Raw genomic sequence first — 11,461 nt, 5'->3', positions numbered from 1 at the left:
GTTGTGTGAGTGTAATAGGAAATCAGATGTGCTTTACTGTTCCAGTGTATTATTCCTTATTAAGTATTCAGAAGACTGGCAGTTATCTAAACATGCACCTCCATGAAGTTTGACTATAATCTGATGGCGGTGGTTTACTAAACATATAGGGAGATCATTTCCCACAGAGGTTCCTGTGCATTCAAAGAAGCTGTAAATCCCATTTACAGGGTAGATAGTTGAAAAGGCATGGTTCCCCTGCAGGGCTTACCCTGAGGGCTTGTTGAACTCAAGTATAATTTGTAATACAATGCACTGTATTCTGCAGCTAGGAACCTATAGAATCTGATATAAAATACTGTGGTTTTCAATTGTCAGTACAAAAATTAGGTTAAATTGGAAATATCTCTGTATAGATATAGATAAAATTTAAAAATTCAGATATTGACCAATTTATTGTATGTGGGATTTGATGTTTTGTTTTATGGATAAAGTAATTTTTTTCCTGGCTTGATCATGAATCCACGCTTAACTTTATATTACTTAATTACATTAAAAAAATCATATCTTGAGTGGCTTATTATTATCACAACAGAAACAGAACATATTTCTACTAGATTATGTATTTCATCTCATATAGAGAAATTGTACCTTTTGAGCAAAATCTGTGCTATCTCAGGTGGAGAGAGGAGAGTATAGAAAACCTTCTCCTTCCCGAGTTCACCTGTGTAGAAGCTGCAGGACGAGGATGTGTCCTTAGCAAACCAGCACTCCTCCATATCTAGCCTCCCTATGCGTATGCTGCTCAACTATTCCTGGCCTCCCAGTGCAGATGAATAGTTGGTACATTCTTTTTTGAGCTGCAGTAAAAGGAAGTCCATAGCGCACTTCATTGCCCACTGAACTTCTGCCTGGTGTCAAGTATGTTCTGAGAACAAAAAAGTCTACAGTGCATGTTGTAGTGCTGAAACAGAAACTAGATTTTTTTTTTATGACATAGATTATGAAATATGCAGCTGCTACTGGAATATTGTGTCCAGGTCTAATGTCTGCACTTCAGGAAGGATGCTGAAAAATTGGAGTGGGTTCAGAGAAGAGGCATGAGTGATTAACGAATTTGAAAACATGCTTTATATTGAAAGACTCAAGGGGTTCAGTCTGCTCATTTTAACAAAGAGATGGTTAAGGGGTGACTTGATCACAGGCTATGAGCACCTACATGGGGAACAGAAATTTGATAACAGAAAGCTCTTTAGTCTAGCAGACAAAGCTGTGACAAGATCCAATGGCTGTAAGTTGATGCCAGGGCCGGCTCCAGGCACCAGCCAAGCAAGCTCGTGCTTGGGGCGGCAGATTCTAAGGGGCAGCATTCCATCCAATCCTAGGGTGGCACAGCTTTTTTTTTTTTTTTTGTTCGCCACTCTGGCCGCCCTGTAGGAGGTGGCGGCACGGAGGAGGGGAGCGCCCTGCTGGGAGCTGACTGCGCGCTCTGTCTGCCCCAGCCAATGCCAGGTCTGCAGCAAGCCCGGCAGCCTGCGGCAAGAGGGGCTGAGTAGTGAGTTGCCCTGGCTGAAGGAAGCCCTGGCTGCCCCCTCGGGGCATGTCTGCAGTGCAGGGAATCCCGCTAGCCGAAAGTTTGCACCCTGGCTCCAGCCGCCCTGCAGGGTTTTTTTTGTTTTGGCTTGAGGCGGCAAAAAAGCCAGAGCTGGCCCTGATTGATGCTAGACAAATTTAGACTAGAAATAAGGTACAATTTTGTAACAATGAGGATAATTAGACTTTGGAACAATTTACCAAGGGTTGTGGTGGATTCTCCCTTACTGGAAATTTTTAAATCAAGTTTGGATGCTCTTTTGAAATTATGCTCTAGTTCCAATGACAGCTAATGGACTTGAAGCAGAAATTTAATTCAGGGAAATACTATGGCCTGTGTTCAGTAGGAGGTCTGGCTAGATGTTCACAGTGGCCCTCTCTGGCCTTAAAAATCTATGAATTTATGAAAAATATGTTGCATAGGTCACTTAGTACTTTAACTGCACTCTTTGTAGCACGCTGAGATTAAAAGAACGGATTTTGTTATTGATCAAGTTATGATTCTCAGCTCATGCCATTATCCTGTGCATGATAATAGCAGTGTCTTTTATAATATTTTTGTTGGAATGTCAAGAATTTATACCTTTTTTTCAAATAAAAACCTCTTTTTTGGGACATGTGCATCTTAAGACTTGGTAGCAAAATGAAGCTTTCCCCAAATTTGTTAATATAGGGCCAGATTTTCAAATTTAGGCATATTTAATTGCATCTACCTAACCTATGTGCATAAACATTCAGTTGGGTAGCACAGATTAGATGTTTGCTCATGCATATAGTTACTTGTAACTGGCCCCTCTACACGGGAGCTGATTTCTGAATATCTATACCTTCATCAAATCTTTGTATACATAAATTGTTGGGTGCTCAAATGTATGGGCACAACTGTACATGCTGTCTTTGAAAATTAATCCTACATTTTATTTTGCATACTAATGCAGGAATTCAGAAAAGATTACTTTTGACATGTATATATGCCAACTGTGTTCACTCCTTTCATAAATCAGGAGACTATAGGGTTGGGCTGAGTTAGAATAAAGAAATGAAAACTAGAGGAAAATCTGTGCAGTTTCCTTCCCTTCACTCTCCATATAAAATAGTCTTTGAGAGGAGATGCTGTCCCTTATACTAACAATCCTCTCCAGTAGGCAACCCTCAGTCTTAAGTGACTACTTCAAAATGTCCCTGTGAGGTTTCTAGTACAAATAGTTCAGTGTTTTTAAAGACTATCTTTACTGTACAATTTATATTTTTTCTGGTTCACTTGGGTGTTCTCTTCAAAAGGTTTTAGTGTGCTCCAAGTTCTTCCTTCCCTTTCTTCTACCTTTGCGTATATATAATAGGATACCCCTAGGATATCAACAGTTATCTCCCATCCTTGTCATAATGATGCTCAAGAGTCGCAAGACAGGTTCCAAACCTGCATACCATAACTGAGTGCCAAATGCTGTTTCCTTTCACACTCAGATAGTCCCGTTGAAGTAAATGGGACAGTTTGCATGAGTAAAGCAAGCAGAATTGGCCTTGAGTTACAACACTGATGTCTTGAAAAGAAAAAGTGTCAGAGAGTTGTGTTATCAGGCATGCAAGAGAATTCCAAGGTCTAGAAAAAATAATCTCATTAATTGAATGGTAATTCAGTAATCACAGTGACTGGATAATTCTTGAATACTTAATAATGATTGATTGCGCAGACCTGTAATGAATTTTTGTTGTATCAGATAGCTAGTTAAGTTTATTCTGTTCTTTTTCTCCCAATAAAACATACATTTGGGATATAACCAAATTAGAGCATGCCATTAGATATAATAGGATAACAACAAGGGCATCAGCGTGGAATACAGCAATGGCTGTGTGACGCTGGTACTAACTCTAATCCTCTCAGAAAAGAATGTCCCCTTTAATGGTATAACGGTAGCTAATAAATGTGTGTTTCCACCAATAAGTGACTGACTTTTATGCTTATTTTAAAAGGATCTGGAAATAGCAAACCAGCAAAATCCACATCTGTGCCTCCAGGACCTCCAGTGTACTTGGACCTGGTATATATTCCCAACCACAGTAATAGCAAGAATGTCGATGTAGAGTTTTTCAAGAGGGTGAGGTCATCCTACTATGTGGTGAGTGGGAATGATCCTGCAGCTGAAGAACCAAGCAGGGCTGTTCTGGACTCCCTGCTGGAGGGCAAGGCTCAGTGGGGAAGTAACATGCAGGTAGGCTGTCTAACAATATTTGTGTTTGTGAATTAAAATTGTTATGAAAAGCAACCACAGGAAGCAAGAGAAGCTATGGCTGTTGTTTAGAAGAGTGTCCTTTGGTGTACTATAGATGAACACTCCCTCATTTCTCTTTTAATAAGAGTGACATATGTGAAGATCAGGTTTTGGAATCCTCCTAGCCTAGAGGCATGCTGAAAAGTACTTAGAATATCAGAGTTGGAAGGGACCTCAGGAGGTCATCTAGTCCAACCCCCTGCTCAAAGGGGGAACCAATCCCCAGACAGATTCTTGCCCTGATCCCTAAATGGCCCCCTGAAGGATTAGAACTCATAACAAGGGGTTTAGCAGGCCAATGCTCAAACCACTGGGCTATCCCTCCCCCTTGCCCAAGTGATCTTCACAACAAGAGCAGGCTCAAGGAATTTGGCCAATTTGAGCAACTAAATGTGGATCTAGGTTCTTTAACATAGACACCCACGTTTTTAAAAATGAAGAAATACCATGCTAATATTAGATACTCAAAAATCAAATGTGACATGCTGTGTGTATATGCAAGCACAGCAGCAGATTTTTCAAGGTACATAATGGAATAAGGCTTGCATTAGTATCTGATCCCTAAAAACAGTGTGCTAACTCAATTAAAATCCATTTGATACCTAATGTTATGTTATATTCTGTGGTATCTGCAGGTGTCCTTTGTGCAGAGTAGAATTTATTCATCTTCAGCTTTGGTATTTTCCATTTAGCAGCAGCATGGTGACGTGTAATACAGTAGAACCTCAGATTTACGAACACCAGCGTTACAAAATGAACAGTCAACCACACACCTCATTTGGAAATGTGCAATGAGGCTGCAGCGCGCGCGTACACACACACAAAAACACAGTACAGTACTGTGTTAAACGTAAACTACAAAAAAAGAATGGGAAAACATTTTTTTTTTGCATAGTCAAGTTTCAAAGCTGTATTAAGTCAACATTCAGTGTCTTCATAACACTGAGGTTCTACTGTATAAAAGATGTTTGAAGGCCCATTTCAATGATGCAAGAATTCCCCTAAAGACTAACAAACAAACTGTCCTCTCTTGTAAAATTTTCCACAATAGCTGGTGTAATAAACGTTCAGTTACAATCTTAATAACATTCTTTATTTACAATAAGCCTAAATAGGTTATTTATTTATACCAATTCCTTGTAATTGAGTAGCACAGTTTAGATAAAAGCAGTTTTATTTTTCTTTGTCCAGTTAATTTGATATCCAGCTTCCTTGCCATCATTATTATTTCTAGTGTGGCTGATATGGTAATATCGAGTTCGTTCTTTCTTTCAATATTGGCTCATTTTCTGAGTGCCAAATCTGTGTCACCAAAATAAATATCAGAGAGGATAGGGATCTTTTTGTGCTCTTCATGTGGGGAGAAACGTTGAGGAATAGTGGTCATACATTTGGCAGCTCAAATAAATAAAAATATTAAACACAGTTTTATTAAAATGTTGCCTCCAGTGCCATCCTGTTAAAGTTCTCCTTTCCTACAGAAAAGGTGACTCTTTCCAGCTTTTTTATAAAACAGGAACTCAACATTATTTAATGGAATTTACTCAGCATATCAGGAAATCCATGAAGAGAAGGATAAATTTTAAGGAACAAGATTGTACTCATTGGAATTATTATTAATATTAGTCATGTTTATTGCAGTATTTCCTAAGGGCCAACCAAAATAGGGCCCCATTGTGCTAGGTGCTGAATAAATACTGAGTAGTAGATGCTCCCTACCCCCGAAGAGTTTACAACGTATAGAGAAGATAAACACTGGATGAGGGAAGAGGTTTAATATACAAGCAGCGGGAACAATGTGATGGCAAAAAAGGTCATGTTAGCTTATTGGTTCCATGGGTACTAACAGTTTTGTTTGTTTAGTTTTTTAGGATGGGTTTACTTAGAAGGGGATCAGCTAAATGGAAAGCAAAGGGAAGGGGAGGGGGCAGAGCAGGGGAGAAGAGAGGTAGGTATGGAGTGAAGCTGAGGGGAAGACTGTAAAGGAGAGATCTGGAGCAAACAGCAAAAGGCAGAGAAAGTACAATCAAAACTGTAGAAAGTTCTCAAAATGGGCCAAATGTCCAAAGGTCCCTGCTTTGGCTGCTTCCATCCCTACTAGCTGGAGTCTCTGGCTGGCTCCACTCTGCAGTTTTCTCCCAAGGTCACGGGGAGTTGGGGGGCAGAAGGGGAGGTACCACCTGATCCTAGTGCCCCCTTCGTAAGGGTGTCTCCTCTACATAGTTCTGGGTCCTGCCGAGCACTGAAGAGAGGGATGTCTTTGACTGGTCCCCATTTGACATCCATCCTGTCCCAATGCAGCAGACTCTGCTTTGGCTGCTTGTGCCCTGCCCCTGCTTGCTGGAGTCAGTGACTGCCTGGCTGCACTCTGCAGTTTTTTCCCAAGTAGTCTAGTATAGGAACAGTTACATTTAGAAACATCTGTATTAAACTAGTGTTGCTTTTTCTGTCTTTTTCCAAGAGTGATTTGTTGTATATACAAAAGCTTTAAAAATTTGTTATTGTACAGTGTTACTGTAGGTGTACAAATTGTGATGTAGAAAAGATTTTGAAAATTCTCATAATCATAATCATAATAATTTCAAAATGCCCTAATTGTACTCCTTGCAAGATCTGGACCTAAGTGATCTTAGCTATTCAAGCTGTGACTGTTGCCTGAATGTATGTAGCAAACTTGTAATTCTAGGGCACCTCATTTGCCCTAAATAAAACACTAAACATGCTGCCTTAGTCCCAAAGGTATCTCTGCAGTTTACAGAATTGTAGTGTGATGGCTGTCATTTTGGCCAACACATGGGGGTTTGACGTTAGGAACCTTCTGAAGTAAAAGCAAGAGCTGCTACAGTTTGACGTAACAGCACAAAGGTTCTGTGGCTGGGACTGTAGCTACTTATATCATCTGTGGATCAGCACAGAAGGGGACATGAAATATGCTTACCTGTGGGTTACAGCAGCACTGTAAGTGCAAGCTTCAGTTAGTTTTTTTCATTTCGAGACTATTCATTTAGCTTCCATGCAACACAATAACTTGCAGATTCAGGCTTTTCTTTTGGTAAATTATTTCTTTGCCGTTATTATATCCTGCCTATTTTCTTGCTTAAAATGTCCATTTGCTTCAAAAAGAAAATCTACTTGTTGACTACGACTTTAGCATCAAGACTCTGTTCTCACATCAGTTGTTTTTTCTGTCCATTCCTAAAGAGTTTTCCTATTCCATATTGTAGGTGACCTTAATCCCAACCCATGATTCAGAAGTAATGAGGGAATGGTACCAAGAGACCCATGAGAAACAACAGGACCTCAACATCATGGTTTTGGCAAGCAGCAGCACTGTTGTTATGCAAGATGAATCTTTCCCTGCATGCAAGATTGAACTGTAGAAACAAGGCCATACACCACAACATTAAACTTTATTTCCAGAAATTCTTCAGTTTGAAAATAACTTTTCTAAAAATTCAACCCATCTAATTCAACTGCTGAACTATATACCTGCCAAATGCTATACTGTGTCACGGTGATGCAAGTCACTAATATTTTTCAGTCTTTGATTGCTAAGGGAAATAACAGTATTCCCAAAGTAGGGTTCAGATTACTGCAAAATTACAGATCCTGGTTCATCTCTGCTGAACATCTGGAAACCATGCACTAGCAAACCCAACTGACTTCTGCCAGGTAGAGGCATTTGCCCTCGAAAGAAACACAAAGAGAGAGAGAAATAGAGAGAGGGGTAGGAGGAGAAAGTATAAATAATTGGGCCTGCATTAGTCTCACGGCAATAGATGTATTGCTTACTGCAGTCTGCTTATGCTCTCACATGAAAAGAAAGTTTTAAATTTGTATCAGTCTGAGTTATAGGATAGGGGGCCTTAGTTTACAAAATTATGTGAGCTAATAATAAAAGGAAACTGAATGTGGCTTTGAAGGGACAAAAGATCTAAACACTCATTAGCCATTAACTAATTTGAACTCTGCATACTCACATAACATAATTATCATAGACTAATATGCAAGTAGTTTGAACCCCATTCAGAACTCTAAAACTTTTCTTTTAACATGAAAATATGTTGGTCTAAGGCATGCTCCCAGTGAATATCTATTTAGTCCACTCAGAATCAACAAACCTGCATGCTTAAACACCTAAGTCAACAGCCAATTTACTGAAGCAAAATACCAAAGCAGTTGGGGAGTACATACAGTAGACAAATTGCCTTAGAAAGTGACTTGAATGTACAAAGATACTTAATGCACTTATTTTTTAATGTGAGACAGCAAGTTTATAAAACATCTGTTTAGGATTATAGTTACACCAGTAAAGAAGTGTGAGTGTGCATGTGTGGTACTAGAAGCCTATCTGATTGGTCAAACAGCTTGGTACTATGAATTATGTATGTTGGCTGAACACTTCATTGGTACACCTGGACAGCTCAACAAAACAAGACAAGCATTTTTGAAAGCTGCTTTCCTACTGCGGAAGCAAGATTGAAGTGGTGTCCAGTATCAGAAATGCAAAACTTAGTGAAACACAGTATATTGAAAAAGGTTCTCAGCGAGTCTGTACAGTATTTTACCTTCCTTTGTCTTACGTTATTTTATTTGTTAATTTAAGAGTGAATATGGGAACAAATGTATAGAAGAATTTTTTTTAGCTCTGTGTGAACTTTTAATAGATGACTTTTTAACAAAAGGTTTTGTTTACAGGAAAATGCAAAGAAAAAAATTTCAGGTGAAGGCAATTTTTTTTTAGTAGTTTTGTAAGAAATACATTATGTTGTTTGAGGTTCTGGTGAGAATGAAGTATGATATTGCAGCAACATATTTATTGAAAACATTTAACTGCCAAGAATTTTGGGGGAAAATACCTAATGATTAAATTAATCTATTAGTGCTCACAAAAAATAGGAGTTGAAATGCCAGTTGACTGCTCTTTACAAAGTGGTAATTAGACTCACAGTTCTCCCAAGATCTTTAAAAAGATTGAAAAAGCAACTATTACCTTAAATAAGCCAAGCATGTTTGGGAGGCGGGAGGGTTGGTTTTCTTTGTGTGTGTGTGTGTATGTGTGTTTTTTTGTTTTCTCTGTAAAGTGTTCCCAGTGTCTACAGATCATTTCCAAAAGTACAGCATTCAGATCAGTTCCACTATTAAAGAGAGTTTGGACTCTTAAGTCTTGGAAGCTTTACCACTGTAGAAAATATTGTTACATTTCAGTTTGCAGACTTGTGCATCAGAATTTAAATAAAGTAAAGGCCTCTAAACGGAGATTTGTTCTGGTCTGTACAATTCACCTTTATGGTAGGCTTTGAGTTCCTCTACGTAGTGAACAATGACCTCATTTTATTTTCTTTACATATTATGTATTTTAAATGTTAACATTGTTAGTTTATTTTTGTTTGATAGGTGTATGTTTGCACTGCTAATTTTTATGTGGTTTTTTAATACTACTATGGAGCCCTTTAAATCTGGGTCCTTGTAGCCCATTTAATGCTGTGAATTACTGTTTGTCATATGTGGGTGGAGGTTGTTTTAATATTTTTGTTAGATATCATTAGCAATGCTATTTTATTTATTGGTCTACCTTTTAGATCCTTGAAAATAACTCAGAATGATTTTTATACAAAAGACAAAGGGAAATGTATTGTGAAAACAAGCGGAATTTGCTGAGCTCATAATCATTTACTTAACATTTATTTTGTCTATGAAGTGAAAGGCAAAATATTTTATTAGTTAGCTGATTTGGCAGAATGTTGTATTATTTCTACCACAATTCTTTCTGATGTGTCTACTCTCATGTAGGTAAGATTTCAGACTTTTTGGGTTTGAGGAGCAAATTCCAGACTCTCCCAAAACTGGAAGTAGTTTGTTTCTCCACTTTGATAGAAACGCTAATGAGCAATGATCTCGAGACTGATCTTATACCAATGTAAATCAGGTATAGCTTCATTGAAATTGAGGGTAAATTAGTATAAATTAAATCAGAAACAAGCTTTAAATTTTGAACACCCTAAGTAAATTCGTAACAGCTCAAATAATTGTTTTACTTACAAGAAAAAAAGCCAGTTTCAGCCAATCTTAAATTGTACTTTGATTTTTTGCTGCTATAGAATTTTTTTTTTAAAGTCGGTTGTTTTGAATCAGCTGACATTGTTCCTATGAGATATTGTAATACTTGTTCCATCCACTCTTCTAAATGACAACCAAGGCTGAGAGTTATTAACTTCCCAATTAGCTCCTCTTGCCCTTAATGCCTTTCCTGCCTGTGTAACTAATCTAATTGTGCTAGTCATAGTCATACACAATTAGTTTAGTAACAGCCATCAAAATGTACCATGTACGTTAATGGTGAGCGCTGTTGATCAGCACAGATTTCTAGGAGCATGGTTTGATATTGATTACTCTAATTATAAAGGTTCAATATTTGAGTGTAAAGAACACTCTACTGAAATGATGTTGTTACCCATGAAAATATTCCCAATCATGACCTTTATGGTAGTACTGCACTGCTGAATAAAATTCAATGAAGAATTAACATTGGAGATCTCATCCATTTCCAAACCTAAAGAGATCCCCTTGCATGCCTTCTCAAAGTCTCGCACTGGGGCTGACTACACTGTCTCTTTCCTTTAATTCCATCTCCCATAGAGTTCACTCTGGTGAATGAATCCAATTGTGTATAGGGTTTTTTTTAAATTGTCTCCAATAGCTTATATGGTTTAGGAGCCTTCCAGTACTCAGTTGCTAAGATCTAATAGTTTTGTTAATGGAATTTTCCACCCTTCCCACTGCAAGAAATTCAGCTGCAAGGAACAATTACTGTGCATTTTTGAAATTTCTGTCATATGCCTCTTTTATTCATGTGTCACAGGAGGTACTTGCTCAGTGATGACATTTGGAAAGAAATGGTAATTTTTTTGGTCTGGATTTATTAGAAAAGGAAAAACTATAATGTTTACACTTGAAAGAAACTGTAAGCTTTCATCTTTTCACTTAATAATTGAACAAAAACACAAAGCAACCTAGTGACGAGCATTTCTTTGAATGCAATTATGTTATTCACCTGATTAAAAATGTTTGCTATTTTAAAAAAAAAATCTGTTTTTTGTGACTTTACAAAAAAAATCAAATAACTAAATAAAAAGGCAGCATAAAAATATTGGAAAGAAAGGAAAAAAGGGGGAAAAAAAGCTTCTCTGCACTTAACTAGCTAGGCGCTCCAGATGACAGGAGCTATCTATAAAATTCATTCAAGACTGGGCTGTAATCACAACAGTAGAAGAGCAATTAATAAAGTACAATATGCTTTCACATGTTTGCATGCAGCCATATATCTTCCAAACTATGGAAAGAAACAGTCTTGTTGCCAGCTGAGAAGCACCTCACACACTCCTCTCTCTTGTTCTGAATGGTGCTTGTGTCAGTCTGCAGCTGTGTATGGTAATATGTCTTATAATCCTGCATCACTTCTATTCTATCCAGTCATATCTAATGTAGAAAAATAGTTTCCAGTGAAAGTAATATGTAGTGCTTTTATGATATTTGTGTGCAATATCCCCTCTTCCATTGAGGATATTTGATGTAAAGGAAACAAACTCAGTTCCACAATAAAATACAAAAGTGATGAA

The 11,461-nt window shown here is 37.8% G+C and overlaps 1 protein-coding gene across 1 annotated transcript in view; it reads left to right on the top strand.

Annotated features, from left to right (window-relative positions):
- Positions 1-11,461, top strand: part of MAP1B (microtubule associated protein 1B) — a 111,869-nt gene extending 100,408 nt beyond the window's left edge. Inside the window, exons 6-7 of the mRNA XM_050945255.1 lie at positions 3,544-3,782; positions 7,067-11,461. Of these exons, the coding sequence (XP_050801212.1) occupies positions 3,544-3,782; positions 7,067-7,222 (395 nt within the window). The 3' untranslated portion in view covers positions 7,223-11,461. The remainder of the gene's footprint in view (positions 1-3,543; positions 3,783-7,066) is intronic.

This window comes from Gopherus flavomarginatus, chromosome 3, assembly GCF_025201925.1.
Source record: "Gopherus flavomarginatus isolate rGopFla2 chromosome 3, rGopFla2.mat.asm, whole genome shotgun sequence".
NCBI lineage: Eukaryota > Metazoa > Chordata > Testudines > Testudinidae > Gopherus > Gopherus flavomarginatus.
This window is presented reverse-complemented; position numbering and strand designations above follow the sequence as displayed.